At 39.1% G+C, this 21,797-nt stretch overlaps 1 protein-coding gene across 8 annotated transcripts in view; it reads right to left on the bottom strand.

Annotated features, from left to right (window-relative positions):
• Ercc6l2 (ERCC excision repair 6 like 2) overlaps positions 1-21,797 on the bottom strand; it is a 202,456-nt gene that overhangs the window by 169,789 nt on the left and 10,870 nt on the right. For 3 of the 8 annotated variants that reach the window (XM_031359706.1, XM_031359707.1, XM_031359709.1), the window contains exons 1-2: positions 9,200-9,484; positions 4,635-5,059 (exon numbers count right to left, since the gene is read on the bottom strand). In XM_031359706.1, the coding sequence (XP_031215566.1) occupies positions 4,635-5,059; positions 9,200-9,242 (468 nt within the window). In that variant the 5' untranslated portion in view covers positions 9,243-9,484. Of the gene's footprint in view, positions 1-4,634; positions 5,060-8,442; positions 8,522-8,934; positions 9,153-9,199; positions 9,551-21,797 lie in introns of those variants that run through there. The other 5 variants (XM_031359701.1, XM_031359702.1, XM_031359704.1 and 2 more) reach the window with 4 other exon arrangements.

Here is a 21,797-nt window from a genome sequence, read left to right as displayed (position 1 = left end):
TCTATCACTATGTATAACTATACTGTACGCGTGGCAACCCGATCAGTAGCACAATACAGGTAAAAAGATGTCAGGGGACAGAAAAACACTGGCACTTTCTTTGAATTAACAAGCAACACATAAAACTCCACATTGCCATCTCCTCTAGGGACCATTCTGCCCACCGGATGAGTTCTTTCCTGATTCCATCATCTGAAATAGCACCTTGATATTTGTTTCTGTATTTGTTTCTATCCATGGAAACTATCTTCTTAAAGCCTCTAGAATAAACTATACATTTTTTTCTTTTCTTGTAGAAGATAAATTCCTTCAAGGAGAAAGTATTTGCCTCACAAGTTTGTACCTATGTTTATCTAATGAATGACAGGGGCTAACTTAAGATAGGCTAATACACTCATCAAAACATACCATTTGAATAGCAGCTATTATCCAAAATTTACATGAGAAAGATAAAAATGAGAAAAGGATGAAGACCCCAACAACCAACCGCAAGGAACACTCAATCAATTAGATACTTGTTGGCTCAAATATTAGCTCTGGTTATTTGGCAACTATGTGAACTTCAGCAAAGTAATTAAACTCCCTAAATAGTTATCTATAAACATGACAAAAAAAATATCAGCAGGGTTATTTTAAAGATGTGGGGTGAATATGTATGAGTTGGTATCCATATAGAAGGAAAGAACTCATTACTCTAAAGCATAAATTATAAATTATAGAATTAGAAAAACTATAAAGAAAAGTTTGTATTTGGAGCTAAAGGGAGCTGACAGAAGGCCTCACTGGACCCTGTGTAGCCTAGAATGCATTTGGTAGTCCTATCAAGGTGGCCTCAAATTTCAGCAATCTTTCAACTTTCCTAGGTTGTTTACAAGTTACAAATTACCAGTGTGACTGTAATTCCATACATTTTCTTGTCAGTGCACACCTTGTAAGAAAAATATTTTTTAATATGCAGATATCTATGATCTAAATCCCAAATAATAAAAGGAATGGTAATGAGATCTATTTGAAGAAATAAAAGTTGATCATTTAAAATAATATCTTAAGCCATAGGCTCATTAGTGATGAATATTAATTACTCACCATGGCAAAAGTTTAAAAATTAACAAAAATTCACAAGTAGGTACTTCATAAAATAAAACTGAGACACAAAAGTGATTTTAAAAAGGCTAGAGTAAGCCAGGCAGTGGTGGCGAATGCCTTTAACCCCAGCACTTGGGAGGCAGAGGCAGGAGGATTTTTGAGTTTGAGGCCAGCCTGGTCTACAGAGTGAGTTCCAGGACAGCCAAGGCTACACAGAGAAACCCTGTTTGTCTCAAAAAACAAACAAACAAACAAACAAACAAAAGAGGTTAGAGTAAATAAGATCCGATTACAATACAGCAACAACTAGATACAAAGCAATAAAAATCAATAAAGACACCATACAATAGAATACTTTCAAAGTAAAGTAATAAGAATAATATAATCTAGGCTTTTAAACTTGGTAACAATATTCAAGAATGCAAAATGAAGATATTTTCAAAATACTAAAACCAGCCAATTTATCATAAAAGAACCATACTCTTATATTGAGTAAAATATAAAAATATTAATATAAAATATAAAAGTAGTATAAATGGAAAAACCATCTAAGCATAAGTAGATGATTCTAAGCAAAAGAGAAGTAGCACAGCAAAATGTAAGACCAAGAAAAATGGCAAACAGGCAGGAAAAAAAGGTATACTGACTTAAAAATAAGACCAAACAACCTTTTGTTGGCATCAAATGACAAGAATTTAGGCTTCAACTCTTTTATCTAAGTCAGGGTTAGGGTTAGGAGTAGTTACAGTTCCCAAGGTCCTTATTATGTCCACTAAGGAAAAAAAAGTGCATGCTACCTTTGATAAGTAGAAAACATCTATCATGAGCTCTGGGGTAATCACTAAGAAAAGATACCTACCTACAAAGCAAGCAGGGTTCAAGGCAATGCAACACAATCTATCCAAAAGTCAGCAAAAAAATGTAACCCAATCTATCCAAAAGTCAGCAAAAAAATGTAACCCAATCTATCCAAAAGTCAGCAAAAAAAAAAGACATATAAATAAAAAATAAATAGTAACATAATAGCCCAATAGCACACTGGATGCTCTACATAAAAAGCAAAGACTGGTCAGCAAGATGGCTCAAAGGTGAAAAGCTTGCCTCCCAGACAGACTTTCTGAGTTAGAGCTGATGCCCATATGCTAGAAGAAGAGAGCTCCAGAAAGCTGCCTGGCCTTCAGGTATGTGTGTGTGTACAGACAGCACACATACACATATTTTTTTTTTAAATAGGGTGAATTTTTTTCAAAGACAAGGATGGTTAGACACATTATGTATGCCATGCAAAAGATAAAAAAGCAAGGACAGAGAAAGTTGTGATTAAAAATTGAAGACTGAATATAAAAACAGAAACCAAATAAAAACTGATACAACTACATTAATGTTAGATTAAAAAGAAAAAAAAAAGACTGAAGCAACTGCATAGACAGCACACATCTACTACCCTGACAAGACAGGAACTGTGCTGGGTGCTGAGACAGTCTAGAGACTCCAGTAACAGGCTGTTTTGGTTACTTAGCAACATGAAACCCAGGAGTGAAGAGGACAGAAGTGACAAGGAGACAGACCGAAAATCCAGTTAAGAAAAAGACAGAGACATATAGAAAATAAATAGTTATTAAAGAATCCAGGGAGGGCTAGAGAGATAGCTTCATGGACAAAGGCACATGCCTGATGACCTGAGCTCAATTCCCTGGTACCCACATGGTAGGAAAACTGCCACAAGCCAATCTCTGTGGCACCTATGCATAAGTGTGCATACACACACAGAAATAAATAGAGTAAATATGTGTATGTATGTATATATATATATATATATGTGTGTGTGTGTATGTGTGTGTATCCAGCCAGAGATTAATGGGATTAGTGAGAGCAAAGGATACATATAACAAATCCAACCTAGGACAACCTGACTTCAGTTGAGAATACACCCTAAGTGAACAGGGAAATTAAAACCATGGAAATCTCTCAGCTTAATACATTAATTAAAATAATGCTAACTATAATGTGCTAATATCCAAAGGGAAAAGAAGGATGTGAAGAATCATACAGGTGGGTTAGAGAAACACTTTAGTCAGGCCTGCTCTACCACAATCCATTGGCACAGTACAGGTCTATAAAAATCAGATTTTACAGATCTATGACAAATTTAGAATGAAGATTTATAAAAGTAATTTCAAAGAAAATAATCAGAAGGTGCTTTAATGTAAAAAACTAAGTCTGTCACATGTAGAATACTAAAAGGCCATGACCTATATAGTTCAGAGGGGTGGAAAAAAACAGAGAGCGGCAGCTTTGTTTTCACAGACATTCCTTTCTAAACTCTGCAAGCAAATACTTTTATAAGCCATCCTTCCTCACATGCAGTCACCTCATGATACAGAATAAATATGAAGCTGGGAAACAGCACCTCAAAGGTTCAAGCAAAAGGCCCAGGCCCCCCACAACCCCACAAAAGTTTTTCTCATAAAAAAAAAGAAAGAGAAGCACATTCCTCCTTTTTTTCATCTCATAGGACATAAAAAGAAACAGAATGTTTCAGAAGCATACTTTTAAAAAAGTGCTAGTGCAGAGTGGGAGACTTTGGAGCTCTGCACTAAATGGATGTCTTTATCATACCCCACCCCTCAAGGCTCACAGACTGAGGCTGAAGGGGCAATGGAAAGACTGGAAGAGGCAATGGATAACTCCCAGGAAAGAGCTGTAGCAGGGCTGATGTACTCATCAGCTCAGAAACTGCATCAGCACACAGAAGACCCACACGAGTTCATGCCAATGCAAGTGGGCAGAGTTCCTAACCAAAAAGTTATTTCCACAAAGCTGATCAAAAGAGGGAAAATGGGTGTCATTTCAGTGGCGTGACATTGGATATGTCAACCACACTCCAGGGCAGGCTTATGCTCAGGAGTTGCTGACCAACACAAAATGGACTCCATGGCTTCCTTTGCTTTATTTTTCTTTTGAGTGTGAGTGCTGGTGGTAGTTGGTTGACTCCTTGGTTTGTTTGTTTCTTTTATTAGGAGAAAAAGAACATTAAGTTGGGAAAAGGGGAAGATTTGAGAGGAGTTGGGAGAGGGGAAAGAATATTATAATTTTAAAATTTATAAATATTATACATTTTTAAAAATGAAATTAAATGCCATTTTGAAAGGAGATCTAGCTCACTTCTCTTTACAAACATTTAGTCCTACAATCTCAATTACATGCCAAACCTAAACCACAATTTGTCTTTAAAATGCCAGGGCTATTTTGTTTCTGTTTTAAAGAACTTGGGGCTCTAGAAGTTAATTAACTTTTTCACTATAGATTTCATTTTCTCTAAGAATAATTAATAAAAAATGTTATTCCCCAAATACCAATAAAGTACTGAGCATAAAACAATGAGACATTGAGTCACTGTCTTTAATTTTGAAACTTTTCCGTCAAGGTAGTGAGATAAACACAAACAAAAGCCTATAGTAACAGGTGCTATTACAGAGATTTGCATAGTGTATTCACTCTTATACATATGAGCTTAGCTTTAATTATAAGGTAATTAATATAAATACCTGTATTGTTTTTCCAAGTCCCATGTCATCACCAAGAATACACCCTCTTCCCGCGATGTAGTGTCTGTAGAGAAACTGAGCACCCTCCCTTTGGTAATCTCGCAGGTACCTATTAATAGTATAAGGAATTGAGTCTCCATCTTCAGATAATTGGAAAGCACTAGCCAATGATGGAATTTTCCGATTTGGGAAATAAGGTTTTTCTAAATCTTCATCATCAAATATAAGACTTCTAGAATAATCTTTAGTTGACTTTACTTCTTGAAGTCTTTGAAGAGGTATTTTCTTTTCTTGAAAGTCTGGATACAAGACAACTGCAAAAGGTTTCCCATTTTCATCCATAGTAATAGATTTTATGCTTGCTTCACAAAGCTTTTTGTTATCCAAAGAAGGAGCAAGACATCTTTCTCCTGGACACCACCTGTCTATAAAAAGGAATAAAATTAACTTTTCAAAAAGTCACACCTTAGTTACTTACTGAGAAAAAAGATTTAACATATTTTCCAAATAACTAAAACAAAATAGCTTACATTTATTTTCATAGATTTTTTTAAAAAAATATATTATCAGATGTTTTCCTATACTCGCCAGTTTGATCTACTTTCTGTAGTTCTTATCCTGGCCATGTAGCATTAAAAGTATATTTGCCAGATTTAAAAATATATTGCCAGGAGACTAACTCTGGTGATTCTGATTAATGGATGTAAGCTACAAACATTTGCTTTCACTATTTGTTTGGTTGTTACAACCAGAGCTGAAAGCCACTGATTTAAATAGTCTTGCTGACTCATGAACACTATACATATTCTCCTTATGTGATACAGTAAAAGAAATAATGCAGTAAGGAGTATGCTAAAATGTTCAGGACAGTAATGTTTTTGTGGCATGTGCTTTTTATATTTACTCCATCCTTCCCTGGACACAGGGTATATAGAACTAACTTAGGGAACCTCTTATTTAAGTACAATAATGTCACAATCAACATAGATTGTCCCTTCTGGGTTAGAATACTTCAAGTAGTAAGAGATGATGAGTTCTAGGGGCTAGAGAGATGGCTCTGAAGTTAAGAGCATTTAAAGCTCTTGCAGAAGACCAGAGTCAGAGTTCAATTCCCAGTATTCACATGGTGGGTCACAACCATCCATAACTCAATTCTAGGTTATACAACACCCTCTTCTGATTTCCCTGAGTACCAGGCAGATATGTGGTACACATACAGATGTAGGTAAAACACTCATACACACAAAATGAGACTTTAAAAAATGAGAGATAAATTCTCAGACCCTTCTGTAAGAGTCTATCATTCACTGAAGATTCTGATCTCTATACATACGAACTTATTCTGTATTAACTGTCTAGCCTTCTATTTCATTTTCTATCCTGATGTCACAGAGGAAAGGTCTTCTAAAATATTCTACTAAGCACATTTAAAGGGTAATAATAGAGGACACTAACCAAAAATAATTTCCAAATGGAATTCCTCATTGCAAGGATCCAAGAAATATATGGCTATATCTATAAGGATAAGGGAAATTTTTCTTACACACTATGCACTAATCCCACAAGACCACTAATGACTTCCTGGGGTCTTCCTGAGGAGCTCCAGTTAGACCTTCATAACATTCATGGTTACAGTGATGCCTGTACGTTGTCTTAAGCAAGAACAGCTCACTATGGCAGTCTTCCTCAATTGTTCCTCAAGAACATTATTCCCACTAACTTTGCTAAGGCACCTTTACCATACAGCTACTCTAAATACACATGGAAGAAACGTGCTCTCCTACTCTATTCTTTTAGATCCTAACTGGGAACTGTTATACTATTATGAAATTAACACCCTACTCTACCACAGAGGTAAAAAAATGTGCAGGTCAAAGTATCTTCTTTCTAAACTGTGTTGGCTGAGCCTAAGCTAATGATACCACCACACTCACTCTTAACACATTTTTCTGTTTTAAACGATGCATCTCCCTAACTAGGACATAGCCTCTCATTTTAAAGACCCAATTCCTTAATTTGACACTCAGCATACGTGTTTTAAACATCAACTGTTCATCAGACACTGTACACATAATGGATATAAGACAAAGAACAGTGTCAATAACATTAGTGAGCAGTTTCCCTGAATCTTACTAACTAGAGTCATTTATAAACAACTTTTCAAGGGAGCCCTTCTACCTCTTTTCCTATTACTCCTACGTGCATTCCACTACAATCTCTTTTCTGGTTTTACCTCAAAATCAAATCACAGCTGAGTATGGTGGTGCAAATCTTTAATCCAAGCACTCAGGAAACAGAGGCAGGCAGAACTCTGAGTTTTCTGAGATAGAGGTTAGTTTGGACTAAGAACTATATAGCAGCACAGCCAGGGCTACACAGAGAAACCCTGTCTCGAAAAATAAATAAATAAACAAACCAAGACAAGCAAAAATATCATTTTTCTCTAAGCCAACATCTCTGGAAAGCAAAAGCTAGCAAACTGCAGTCAACCACTAGCTCTTTGTTAAATTAAAGTTTAGAGACCATACATGCTTATTCTTTAAAACAGAAAGCAGTCAAAGACAGTAACTAAATGAGCATGGCTGTATTCTAATAAAACTGTATTTTAAAAGGCAGCAGCAGGCTTGCTTTAGTAAGTAGTTCCAGGACTTTTCCCTTAGTGCATGCCACCATCACTTTATCTTGAATCACTTACAACCAATCTCTCTACCTTTAGTCTACCATATTTAGTAGATATCCCATTATCCTCTTGTAGTATTTTATGACAATAAAATATGTTTAAATATGTTTATTTGGCTTTGTCTGTTTTTTTCCCACTAAAGATAACTTCCTTTTCAAGAATGTCCTCAATCAATAATGTACATATGAAAGATGCCTAAAACATCAATGAACAAAACATATTATTCCATACCCTTCTTCTTTCTCTATTCCTCTTTCTTATAGACCTCCCACTTGTACCATTAATTCTTGGGTATGTATTTAGCACTACTGTTTTCTAATACCATGTCCTACAGTTTGACTTATTGAAGGAACTATGTATATCAGTAGTTTAAATATACTTAAACTATACTAAATGTCTAGTTCTTTACCTATTGGAAGAATACATATCGGAATAATAAACCTTCTAGTTAAAAAATAACCTTACACTAACACACAAAAGACAGATAACAAGCATAAGTTGAATTTTTAAGTGAAAACAAATTATTGACCTAGTGAGATAGTCAGCCCCTAAAAAACTCATAATCATACACATAATGGCAAAAGGTGCTTTGGAAGAAGAGAACAGAGTGTTATGCAGAAGTGTTGGGAGACACATTTCAGGAAGTTTCTCAGGTAGAACTGTATGTGTAAAACACCAGACCAGCATGTTAAGGGCACCTTTGTACCTGAGTCTGGGTTATCTCTAGAACCAAACAGATGAAGTTGGAGTCAGGAATAATGATTCTGTTACTACAGAGATTGGAATTGCTGATCAAGAGAGGACTTCTCTCTGAAAGGTGGAACTGGGGGTACTGATCCTAATGATTGGGGTGCCTCCCTCAATTCCAAAGTGCCTTCTTTGCTTGCTTCCAACCTGAGTGGTCTGTTCTTCCCATCAGCAATTTCCCCCCTAAAATACCAAAAGTGACTAAATCTTCTAATAGATTCAATCAAAGAACAAGCATGTCAGTCCCATCACTGTCACTTAGAAGATCACACTACTTATTTGCGTTTAAGAGTCAGATTCATAAAGGCGTTTCTATTTGTGGGACCTTAACCAATGACATGACCAATTTTTAGTCCTATGAGTTCAATGTGTGTTGCTTACCCTGAAATTAGCACCGAACCCCTCCTTACTTTCATGAGATATCTTCCTCAAAGGAAAAGCAAGATTTATCAGATGATTCCTGGGTACGGAACACTCGGTTAGTGGTAAATCTGTTTTGTAAGGGCTTGAAGGCTGGCTCCATCTGTAAGCCAACTTGCTGCTAACTAACATTGCTGACCTGGATGCCAGCCTCTGAACTGACTCATCCAAGCGGTCCTCTGACTTGCACATGCCTGATGTGCGCGCGCGCGCACACACACATTTTGTAATCTGTTATATCAATCAATTTTATTAATAAAAGCTAGGGGGCAAGTCTGCATCCCTGATGACCCGTGTGATAAACTACACCTTGAAAAGCTCTTGGTGATCTACTAGAGGCAAAATTCTGCTTCGATACACCATGTAGTAAACTGAACTGAATAAACAGGCCTTTGCTCATCTACTCAGCAAATCCCTGCTACAGACTGGCACATAACAAAGACAAAAACTGACATTCGCTGAACACCATGGACCAAAAGGGGAGTCACTTGCATCTCCTCTCATCTAACGGTCACGAAAAGCAAAACAATCCTCATTTTACAGACGAGGAATCCGTTCCCACGGCTCGGCGAGCGACTGTGAGGGACCGCACTGAATCCCCGAGCCGCGGTGAAAGGGTTCGAAACCCTCGGCTGTCAATCCCGGAGCCACGCGGAAGCCGCTTCCGGAAGTGGCCTGAGGACGCGGGTCTGCAGAGGCGCGAGCTCGGAGCTCATACCTTTGCGGGAGTCCGCGCGGGCCTGCGGGGCCGAGGCGTCCATCGGGCCAGGGGGAGGCGCCCGGCAGACCCGCCGCTCTCGGCGGCGAGGAGGGCACAGCACGTAACCGGCTGCCCCGCACTGCCCGCCCGGAGCGCCGGGCGCGGGGATGGGGGGTGGGGGTGGGGCCTGACGCGGCGGCGTCACCTCAGCGACCAGCCGACGCTCGCCGGAGCCCGGAAATCCCGCGAGAACGAGCGCCTCAGCGCTCCCTCGCTCGCCTGCCCGCAGACATCGCGAGAAGACGGGCTGGCCTTTCAGCGGGCGGAAGCGACTTCCCCCGCGTAGTCCGCGGACGTCCCAAATATCGCGAGACTTGGTATTGGTCGGCGGCGTCGAGTCTTTCCTCGCTGAGGGGAATCCACGGCCTGAGGTCTGGGACATCCTCCCGAGCGGGGAAGGACAGTGCGAGCCCTGCCCCGACTGCTGAGCCTGTGGTGGCCTTGTCGCCCAGGAGCGTCAGGAGGCGAGCGTTAAGAGGGCGTTTTTTTGGGTTTGCCTAGTCTCTCTCGTAACTCATGCGAGTGAAAAGCCAGCAGCCCGTGCACCAACAAGGTGACCCCAGGGGGTCGGTTTCTCTTCGCCCCCTGAGCCCTCGGCGGCGACTGGGCCTCACCCTGAGGGAGAAGCGCACACCGCGCAGCCCCGCGGTCCACTCCAGCACAGCGCCCTGAGCACGAGCTGAATGGATTCTGCCAAGCAAGCTCATGAAGACAAATGTATTTTTTGTTGTTGTTTTTTCGACACAGGGTTTCTCTGTATAGCCTTGGCTGCCCTGGAGCTCACTTTGTAGACCAGGCTGGCCTCGAACTCAGAAATCCGCCTGCCTCTGCCTCCCAAGTGCTAATGTATCTTGTGGTTCTGTGGGCCGCAATTCCTATACGGGTCTCGTAAAGCTAAAATCCAAGTCAAGAGAAACTGCATTGCTTCCTAGAAAGTGGAAGACTCTCCACTCCTTGGCTCGACCTCTTTCTTCAGAGCCAAGGATGGTGCATTTCCTGAGCTTTCCACGGTGGTTTTTTGTTTTGTTTTGTTTTGTTTTTTTAAGGAGCTCACCAGAATAATCTTATTTTCAGGTGTACACTCTTAAAACTACATCAGAAAAGGCCCCCTGACACGTGTGTGTGTGTGTGTGTGTGTGTGTGTGTGTATATATATATATATATATATATATATAGCTCTGGATGTCGTGATGCTAACAGAAACACTTAGGAATATTGATTAAGCTAGTAACAACAACCTGAGTAAAGGGGAGTAACTGCCAAAAAAAAAAAAAGAGTTAAGTAAATTTTTTTGGGAGGCAGGGGTTTTGAGACAGGGTTTCTCAGTGTGTAGCCCTAGCTATCCTAGAACTCATTCTGTAGACCAGGCTGGCCTTTGCCTGTTGATTTAAGATGTAAGCCCTTACAGAGCTGAAACTACAAGTGATTTGAAAAATCCAAAATAAACTTTGATTTAAATGAAAGAAATCATCTTGTTAAAGGAATACCCTTCTAGCTAACAAGAAGACTCATGACCTTTGAGTGTCTGTTATGTAACTGCATTGCCATGCTTGTCCTGTATAATAAAGTGGTAATAGTTGTTAACATGAAAATGTCTTAAAGAACTACATGCTTCACGAGGTTAAGCATCCTGCCTGCCTTTAGGATAAGTCAGTTGCCTGTCATCCTCTTGTGTGGATGCTGATGTTGGGAACCTTCAACACTTGGATGCCAGTTATTTCAAGGTGAAATTTTGATATATTTAAGAATTTCTGAAGTCAATATAAGTGTTGTTGGATTGACTGACTACATTGCACACAAACCCACTGACAATTGATAATATAGCAAAATTAAGCCAATTTAGACTACAAAAATAAGCACTCCTAAAGCATATGTTTGATATGCATGAGACCCTAGGCTCAACACCTAGCACCCAATAACAGTCATGATAACAAGCATTTCAAAAGAATTTTACTTGAATACAAAAGAGACTTTTAATATAATTAACCCTGCAATGCTTTATTCAAATTGGTTTCTACTTATGTTCACAACATAAGAGGCAAATATATATTGTGTGATAAATAGATTTTTAAAGTAATGGATTCATGGAAAAGCTCATGAAAACAATAGGTATGAAAACATAAGAATGTTAGGTGACTTTGGGCTGGAGCCTTTCTCCCTTGATACATTGTTTCAGCTAATGGAAAGGTAAGTTGAAGAAGATGTTAAGTAATAGAGAAAAGAAATGAGGTAGATATATCCTTTGCCAATATGTAAATTAAATCTTAACATTTACAAATCAAGGGTTGGTGTAGTGTGACAAACACATGGTGTATAGAGGCATAAGAATCAAAGTTTAAAGCCATCCTCAGCCACATGGCAAGTGTGAGGGCAGCCTGAGATATGAGGCTATGTCTCAAACAAAAGGCCTTGTGTGTCGTAGACATGTGCTCTATCACTGAGCTATGTTTCTGGCCCTCCTGACTTACTCTCATATGATGTCTATAAAATAGGGTTCAGATGAGATTTTTAGATTTGAAAAACTAATGCTGTACTACTTTGATGTAGTATTTCATCTCATGTCAGATAATAAGCCTGGAAATTCTACAGCTAAACAAGAACTGGTGTTAGAAGATGGTTTGGTCAGTAAAGTGTCCTAAAGTCAGATTGCCAACATCTGCATGCAAAGCCTGGGTATGGGTGTTTGCACCTATAACCTGAGGCTACTTTGGGAGGGAGAAAGACAGACCCCTTAGGCTCACTAGCTTCAGTGAGCTCTGGTTTCAGAGCTTCTCAAAGGATAAGGTGGAGGATGATCAAGGTAGATATGTGTTATCAACCCTGGCCTCCATGTGTGTATGCAAATATATTTGCATGTACACGTCTACACATATAAATGGGGATTTCCTAGATCATGTGAATTTTTCACACAAAAGCACCAGTAAGTACTAGATAATATTTTTGAAGGCTACTCAGGATGCACAGCTTACCTCTCAAAATGTACTACATACTCACAGGGCATCTAAGTAAGGAACTGAAAGCTAGCTTATTGAGGTGATACTTACTGGTAATACTGCTGTCCTGAAGGCATTAGCCATGTTAGTTATGTAATCATGAATATTAATAGTCTTGGCTACAGAATACAGTCTTCATCCACACAAGGCTTTAATCAAAGCCCATGTTGGAAGTAAATAAAAATATCTCCATTTAAAGTAAGAAAAATTGAAATATAATATCCTTCCAGAATAGAGAAACTAAAAGAAAAACCTAGACAACAATAAAAAGAGAAGGATGTGCCTATGTGAACATCTTTTTTTTTCAAGAATGCTGTTGATTTTCTATGATACTTTTCTATATCTATAGATTTAGGATTTGCATTTGCACAATTCACACCATCTAAGAAACCTCAAACAATAACTACCAAATTAAGTGCATCCTGGTGGCTGGAAAGAAGCAGATACATCCTTTCAAGAGAACCATGTTTAACACTTCTCAGGCCTCAGAGATAAAGCCCTATCAAGCAGTTTACAATCCCCAAACTCAAAGAAAGATATAAAAACAAGCCATCATGAACAAGATCCAGTTCAGAAAATGTGCAACAGAAGTAGAACCCTGGTAGTTTCCATTATTAGAGTAATAGGTATTTTTAAATTGTAGCTAAAGTATTTATTGATGTTTTAAAATTACTAAACAGGAAGCATGAGAATAAAAAGGTCAAGAAGTACCAGATAGCCAAACATGGTGGCATATATACTTTTAATTTCTGCACTCAGGAGGCAGAAGCATGTGGACCTCTGACTTTTAGGCCACTCTGGTCTACACAGGGAGTTCCAGGCTAGCCAGAGCTACACAGTGAGATCCTGTTTCAGAGAGGGAGGGAGGGAGGGAGGAAGAGAGAGAGAAAGAGAGAGAGAAAGAGAGAGAGAGAGAGAGGAAATGAAACCTACCTTCAAGATAAATTTTTTAAAAGAGATTCTGGAAATGAAAATTTTAGTTACTGGCTAGATCTAAAATGCAGTGGTGAGATAAAGAGCATATGAAACATCTTAACAGAAAATTATGAACTGAAAGATCTTAAGGAATGACCCCAAATAAAGTTCAAAAGTTCAAAAAGCTAGAGGGAAATATGAAGTGTATATATAAATAAAATGTGTCACTAAACACAGAAGTAAAATTTACAGAATAAAGTAGCAGAGACTCTTGAGAGTCCTTAGAAAGGTCAGATTACCTCTCAATGGAATGACATCAAGAGAAGCAGCCATCTCCATAGCAACACTGAAGCCTGGGGACAATGGGAGAGTGACTTCAAAGTGCCAAGGGAAGATAACTGCCAACCTAGATTTTAATTAAAGCAAATAATATTATCAGACAAGACCAATGGGCTTTCACTAGAGAATCTTTTAAAGGAATTTGAACTTAAAGTATTAAACCAAATAAGAAGGAATGATTAATGTAAAAAATTGGTAAGCAATTGCTAGCCTTATAAAGCAGCAATCACAATAATAGAAACAATTTGAATATATAAAAATAAAGGAAAATAAGAATATTATATAATAATAATATAGAATATGACTACAGTGCTATAGCTTGGGTGTTGCATACACTCCAAAGTTCCATGTAGGAAATCCTTATTCCCCAACCTGGCACTCCTGGGAGGTGATGAAAACTTGTAAGAAGTAGAGGCTAATGGGAGGACTCAGGTCACTGGGAGCATGCCCTTAAAGGAGGTATTGAGATTCCAGTCTCTCTTTCTCTCTTTGCTATGTGAACACTGTGAGTTAGTAGCTTATTGTACCATACACCCCTGTTTTGACATTTTGGGCCCAGAAACAATGGGGCCAAGGCACCATCAGCTGAAACCTCCAAAACTGAGCCAAACATTCCCTCCTTTTAAGTTATCGCAGATAGTTGTTACAGTAACAGAACGCTGCACAGACAGTGACAGCACTTAAAGTGTTAAAAGAGGTTTTGACTGGAAAGAGGAACGGAGAATGGTAAACTTCTGATGAAGTAAGCACATTAAATGTCAGAATTAATGTAATGGAATATTAAAGGGGTATACAAGTTCTCAATAGGAAAATATAAAACTCAGTCACTCCAACATAAGGCAGTTATTATTGAATATGCAATGTCTCCCTCACAGTGAGCCACTGAATTCTTATTTCACAGCTGGCAGCCCTGGTTTAGAAGGCTCTGGAAACTTTAGGGAGTGGAGCTCTGTTACAGGGATCATGCCTTTGAGGGCTATGCTGGTCTTCTGTACTCTTCTTTACTCTCTCTGCTTCTGTCCTTCATAAAATGAAACAAATCCCACGGAGAAGAGAAGGCTTCTGCTGCTGCGAGTTCAGTTTCACCATGACCCTGAAAACAATAGAGCCAATGACTACCTAACTGCAACTTGGAGTAAAAAAAGAAAAAAAAAATCCTGCTTCACATTGTTCAATAGAGCATTCTGTCACAGTGACAAGAAAACTGACTAGCACAGCAGAGCCAGGAAAAGATAAGTAAAACTATGATTAATGGAAAACACCAATAGTGCAAGTCAACCCACATGTTTCGAGAAAACAGGCATTCTGGAATAAGTTTGCATAAAGAAGACTCAATGAAAATGAAATCCAACTGCTTGTCACAAGACAGGTGTAAATAAAATAAAAGCAAGATTGAGAGTGAAATCAAGTGGAACAAAGAAATGCTGAGTACCTCATAATGATAGTAGACCTGACAAAGTAAACTTCAATGCAGAAGGCCTCAGAGAGATGAAAACAATGTAAATAAGAAAAGGTATTAGTGTGAAATTCAGTAGATTCATGTGTTTGAGGCAGGCTTACCCCCAGAGTTTATAGTGACAAGATGCACATTTCCTTTGGAAGAGATGTGAGTCATAGGTAAGAGAAAGCCAGAAGAGATTTCAAAATGACCCCAGTGACAACTTGAACAACAACTGGCTTCTTGGAGAGGAAGTAGTGAGTCTGAAGAATATAGAATGGTGTCCAGGATGAAGAATGTGTTAGATTTATACAACCTGATGGAAGATCATTGCTACTCCTTTATCTAGCAAACCAATCCTGAGGAAGTTAGAAGAAGCCTGGGATAGGCGCACAGACAAAGCACAAGTCATACAATGAAGCAATAACCCCCACGTACTCACTGTGAACAACTCACAGCAAGTCTGGACTCTTAAAAGGCCGTGACCTTAAGGCTAAATGAATGTCGAGGTCTTTATTTTTTATACTTAGCAATTACCAAACTCAACTTTTTGGCCATTTGTCTCTTTCTTAGTGGCTAGAAGTGACAACAGGTGGCGGTCGGTGGTGGTGGTGAAGAAGAAAATAGGCCAAAAGAATCAAGGTATTTTCTATTTTCCTTTCAAGGGTATGGAGAAAAATTGGCTCTCAAAGTGGGGTTTGACTGAGCATCAACTTTGTATGTAAATACAAACTTTGTATGTAATAATTCATAGAAGATAAGAAATGCTTACATTGAAAAAGAAGCTAAAAATAGAATCAAAGCAAAAATAACAAAATTAGTGGAAGAATATTTTTTAAATTAACTGAGATGATCAACAAAGCCTAAAAATAATTCTTTTAAAGGATTAATAATGTAGACAAATTACTGATAAGATGCATTAAGAAAAGGAGACTCACATATTAGAAGTGAAAAATAGGATAAACACGAAGGAATATTCAGAGATACTAAAGATATAAGCGATTACCAGAAATGGTTTTATGCCAGAGTTTATTAGATGTCTATCTCCTTAAAAGGCACACCAAAAAGAGAGCTGGGGCTGGAGAGATGGCTCAGCAGTTAAGAGCACTGGCTGCTCTTCCAGAGGTCCTCAATTCAATTCCCAACAACCACTTGGTTGCTTATGACCATCTCTACTAGGATCTAGATGCCCTCTTTTGGCATGTAGGCCCAACACCAAGATCCTAAGTCAATAGCAATAAAAGAAACTTGAGGGGCTAGCTATGTGGCACTGTACCCCAGGTTCAGAGGGAGACCCTATCTCAAAATCTAAGAAGGAGAATGGGAGAGGAAATGGCCAACATTAACTCATGGCCTACATAGACAGAGAATGATGTGTATGTGTAGACATACACTTGTACACACAAGAAAATCATTTAGTAGCTGAAAATGTCTAAGAAAAGATAACATGGGAGCTCGAGAGATGGATTAGCAATTGAATAACAGTTGTTGCCCTTACAGAGGGCCTGTTTCCAGTAACCACACAGTGGCTCACAACCCATCTGGAACTCTAGTTCCAGAAGACCTGATAAAAATACTTTTTTTTTTTTTTTTTAGAAAGAAAATAAGATAACCTGTAGGTGAATACAAAGATAAGATATGTAGCACACCTCAATATTTTGTATTGGCTGGTTCTTGACAGCAATGTCTAATAAAGACTCAGGGCAAATGAAATCATAAACAAATTTTACTATATGTAAATATTCTAAGTAAAATACTAGTCAACTGAACTTCATTTTGAATAATAATATTAATGCATGGATAATCAAATAGAATTTATCTAAAGAATTGAATGGCAGAAAAATTTTATGATTCAATTCAATATTAGCAAAATGTATTATAACTAAACTACCTATTGTAACTTATGGTGAAATGTTGTTATGTGGTCTCCATTTAAAACCAGGCCTCTGATGTCTTTTGTTACTTCTAGTTAACATTGTACTAATCATTCTAATAAACCAATGTTGGATTTAAGTTATAAGATACCAGAAACAAACTATAAAGGCCATTGTTCATAAACAAGATTTTCAGCCATGTATAAAATGAGAAAATGTTGGGTGGTGGTAGCATACGCCTTTAATCACAGCACTTGGGAGGCAGAGGCAGGCAGATTTCTGAGTTCAAGGCCAGCCTGGTCTATAGAGTGAGTTCCAGGACAGCCAGGGCTACAGAGAAACCCTGTTTGGAAAAACAAAAAACAAAAACAAAAAAACCAACAAACAAAATGAGAAAATGTTAATAAATATTTAGAATAAGAGGATTATTGGGGAGCACAAGTCAACTATATTCCTACTCAGCAGCAAAACAAATTTAATAATAATTTTAAATAGATTTTTTATACATATTAACAAAGCTTATAGTAAATAGTTTTAAATATATGGAAGATGTTTGTAAGATAATACTAAAACTTGAAAGTCTCCAATAGAGAGAGACCTGTCATGGGAAGAAAGCCAATATGATAAAGAGAAATCTATAGAACAGTTATTTGCCAAGTTACTAACTAGGTTTCCCTCAGACCTTAACAATGAGATTGTAAGGATTCACATGAAAGTGTAAGAGCAAGGGCACCGTTGACAAGACTTCAAAGGGGCATTGAATAAATAGCACTGGAAGGTAAGTATAAAGAGCAAAAAAAAATTTATAGTTTAAATTTAGCAAAAAAGGAAGAAAAAATTTTAGATGTACAGATTTTCTTGTCAGCCCAGTAAACCATCAAAACCAAACCAAGTACTAGAACAATGGAAGCCTCAAAGGAAGCATGGGAAGGACTGCATGCAGAGCAGCGGCCTCGTGTGTCTGCACCTGAAGCATGGGAAGGACTGCATGCAGAGCAGCGGCCTCGTGTGCCTGCACCTGAAGCATGGGAAGGACTGCATGCAGAGCAGCGGCCTTGTGTGCCTGCACCGGAAGCATGGGAAGGACTGCATGCAGAGCAGCGGCCTCGTGTGCCTGCACCTGAAGCATGGGAAGGACTGCATGCAGAGCAGCGGCCTCGTGTGCCTGCACCGGAAGCATGGGAAGGACTGCATGCAGAGCAGCGGCCTTGTGTGCCTGCACCTGTTCTAGATCTTTGAACAGGACTGTGTTTTATTACTTCCATGTCAAAATCTGCACGTTGTTGAAGCCTGTGTGGTGATAGTCAAAGCATTCCTTCTGGCATACTTTCATTTTACTTAAATTAAGAATTTAACAACAAAATAAAAAAATGTATAAATGAGATACATTTATAAAAGCTCAATATCATATATAATTATGACTATGACCAAAATAAAACACTAGTATATCCATATAAGGACATGCTGCTCAACTTTGCTGGTAGATTGTTTAAAATAAAAAATGTAAATCAGCCGGGCGGTGGTGGCGCACGCCTTTAATCCCAGCACTTGGGAGGCAGAGACAGGCGGATTTCTTAGTTCGAGGCCAGCCTGGTCTACAGAGTGAGTTCCAGGATAGCCAGGGCTACACAGAGAAACCCTGTCTCAAAAAAAAAAAAAAACAAACAAACAAAAAAAATGTAAATCAATATATTAAAAAGATTTAAATAAGCCCAATAAATGCAGGCTGGTCAGATAGCTTAGACAGTAAAGTTCTTGCCTTGAAAGCATGAGTTGGGTCTGTAGAACCAAAGTTAAAAAATGCCAGTTAAGATTAGGCCCCTTCTGGGTGGTTATTTAAAAAAGAGCAAGGAGGAGTATGTGACAGGGCTTGGAGGGAACCAGGTATGATCGTGCATAGCTATAATCCAGCACTGAGATGGCAGAAGCAGGTAGATCCCAGCCAGATAGCTTAGTTTACTTGATGAATTCTAGGACAGTAGGAGACTCTGTGTCAGACCCTTGAAGCACATGAGTATCCAGGCAACACCCTTGACGAGCTCCAACAGCAAGGTCCCACACACAGAATACTTACTATCTTAAAGGCCAGATCCAATTCTGGCTGTACAGAGTAAAAACCTCAAACTCTTGACTTGAAATCCTACCAATCCCCACTCTAGAAGCTCTACCCTGGAAAGCTGCTTCCACCCAAGATATCCTATATAAACTCTGTTTCTGCTCAGGCCTCTGCTGCATCTCTCCTGAGTGGAGGCAGCCACCCTCCTGTTTTTCCCTCCCAATAAATCTTTTGTGTGAGGTTTGTTGTACTTTGTGACTTTGTGGAATTTCCTGGCTCCCAACTGCTAGGTTACCTTTCCATCTGAGCTCTAACACTTACACTCTGTCTCAAATTTTCAAATAGCGGGTGCCCTCTGTAGTGGCTACTCCTGGTTATCAACTTGACTCTATCTGAAATGAACTACAATCCAGAATTGGAAGGCTCACCTGTGGCCCTAATCTGGAGCCTTAGAGATACAAGTTTCCGACCTGAATCTTGGCATGGAGATCTTGAGGCATAGTGGCTATGAATCCCAGAAGATTAAGATAGGAAGATCTACGAGTTCAAGGTCATCTGGGGTTAAAGGCGTGGTGGGACCCACCTTTCATCTGGGCCACACCTTTTGCTGGAGACCTATATAAGGACATTGGAAGAAGGAAGGCTCTCTCTGCTTCACCTGCTTGCCTTGTGGGACTGAGCAACTGCTAGATCCTTGGACTTCCATTCACAGCTGCTGCTGACCATTGTTGGGAGTTGGACTACAGACTGTAAGTCATCAATAAATTCCTTTACTACACAGAGACTACCATAAGTCCTGTGACTCTGGAGAACCCTGACTAATACACCCTCTAAGAGTGACACCTAAGGTATGCTCTGGCCTCTGCATACACATGCATGCATGGACCCTCACACACATGCATATGCACAAAATATGTAAATAAGTATAGGCTTAATTACATTGACACTTTAAAATGCCAAAACTAATTTTTGAAAACTATCTTGAAAACTGAATACACTTTAATGTAAACGATTGATAAATAGTACTTAAACTTGTTTTTATTTGTCTTCCCTCATGTATATCAAAAGCACTGTAGCACGGGAAGTTAGTTAACACAAGTTCTATGGAAAAACCTCCCCAACTAGGAAAAAAAAATAATTAAAATGTGGTTTTTGATCTATACTAAACATATGTAGACTGTCTTATTGATAATTTTAAATTATTATTATTGTGTGTATGACATATTCTGTGTATGATATGTGTGGCTATATGGAGGTCGGAGGACAACTTTTAAGAGTTGGTTTTCTCCACGTTTTATATCTTTCTGAAGACTGAACTCAGGTTCCCACGGTTACATGCAAGTGCCTTTACTCACTGATCCATCCAGTCAGCCTAAACAATGTCTATTTTTAAGGAATTAAACTCCAAAAATCCACTGCATATTTACAGTAGAATTTTTCCTTAAAAATTTCAATTAATGCTGGGTGGTAATGACACTTTAATCCCAGCATTCTGTAGGCAGAGGCAGGCAGATTTTTTGAAGCCAGCCTGGTCTATAGAGCAAGTTCCAAGAGCCAAGGCTACATAGTGAAACCCTATATTGAAAAACCAGAAAAAAAAAATTAAAGTAGTTTGAATTACATTTGAGTAGTATCAAGATAAGAGAAAAATGGGTAAATTACAATATTTTAACAGCTTCAGTAAAGCATGATTGAAAAAAAACTTTGTCTGGATCATATTTTAAAATTCTGGGTGGAAAATGCTTTCTGGCCTTACAGTGGACTCTCCCAGTATTCTTCATGTTACATAACCCATGAGCCCACTTTATGCCCAATGCTCCATGTGATTCCTTTTTCTTTTTAACTTGAGGATATTTATTTTTAAAATTATTTATTACATTCCAAATGTTGTCCTCCTAGAGTTTTTCATCCCCTACCTCCTCCCCTTCACCTCTTAGAGCCCCCCCCCCCCCCCCCCCCCCATCTCCCTTCACCAGGGCATCAAGTCTCTACAGGATAAGGCACATTCTTTCCCACTGAGGCCAGTCAAGGCTGTTCTCTGCTGAGGCCCTCAGACCTGCCCATGTGTGCTCTTTGGTTGGCAACTTAGTAGCTTCCAGGGGTCCAGGTTAGTTGACACATTGGTCTTCCTATGGGGTTGCCATCCCCTTCAGTTCCGTCAGCCCTTCCCCTAACTCTTCCAAAGGGTTCCCCAACCTCTATCCAATGGTTGACTGTGAGTATCTGCTTCTGTCTCAGTCAGCGGCTGGTAGAGTCTCTCAGAAAACAGCCATGCTAGGCTCCTGTCTGCAAGCACAACACAGCATCAGTAATAGTGTCAGGGTTTGGTGCCCGCCCATGGGATGGATCCTAAGTTGTGCTGGTCACTGGTTGGCCATTCCTTCAATCCCTGCTCCATTTTTGTTCCTGCATTTCTTTTTGACAGGAAAAATTCTGGGTTAAAATTTTGAAGGTGGGTTAGTGTCCCTATCCCTCCACTGGGAGCCCTGTCTAATTACTAGAAATAATATCTTCAGGTTCCATCTCCTATTGGGCATTTCAGGGGCGGTCACCCACACTGAGTCCTTGGAGTTTCTCACATTCCAGGTCTCTGAGACTTTCTATAGGTCCTCCACTCCCACCAACCACCTCTGCCAGCCGAATATTTCCATTCATTTTCCCGTCCCTCTGGTCCATGTGACTTCTTTTTAAGGTAGCTTTTCTCTGAGTTATTTTAGGAGCATCACTTGATCTTTGAAGATTTTCTTTGGAGTTTGTATTGCTTAAATTCTTTAAGAAAAGAAAACTGAAAAAAAAAGAGGGGGTTGTGTAGTTCTAAGTTTTCAATTCAAAATTTAAAATGTGATGATATACTTTGTAAAAGATTGTTACTAGCCGGGCGGTGGTGGCGCACGCCTTTAATCCCAGTACTTGGGAGGCAGAAGCAGGCAGATTTCTGAGT

The sequence above is a fragment of the Mastomys coucha genome, unplaced genomic scaffold (assembly GCF_008632895.1).
Source record: "Mastomys coucha isolate ucsf_1 unplaced genomic scaffold, UCSF_Mcou_1 pScaffold7, whole genome shotgun sequence".
Classification (NCBI taxonomy): Eukaryota; Metazoa; Chordata; class Mammalia; order Rodentia; family Muridae; genus Mastomys; species Mastomys coucha.
Note: the sequence above shows the minus strand (reverse complement) of the source record. Positions and strands in the feature narration are given on the sequence as shown.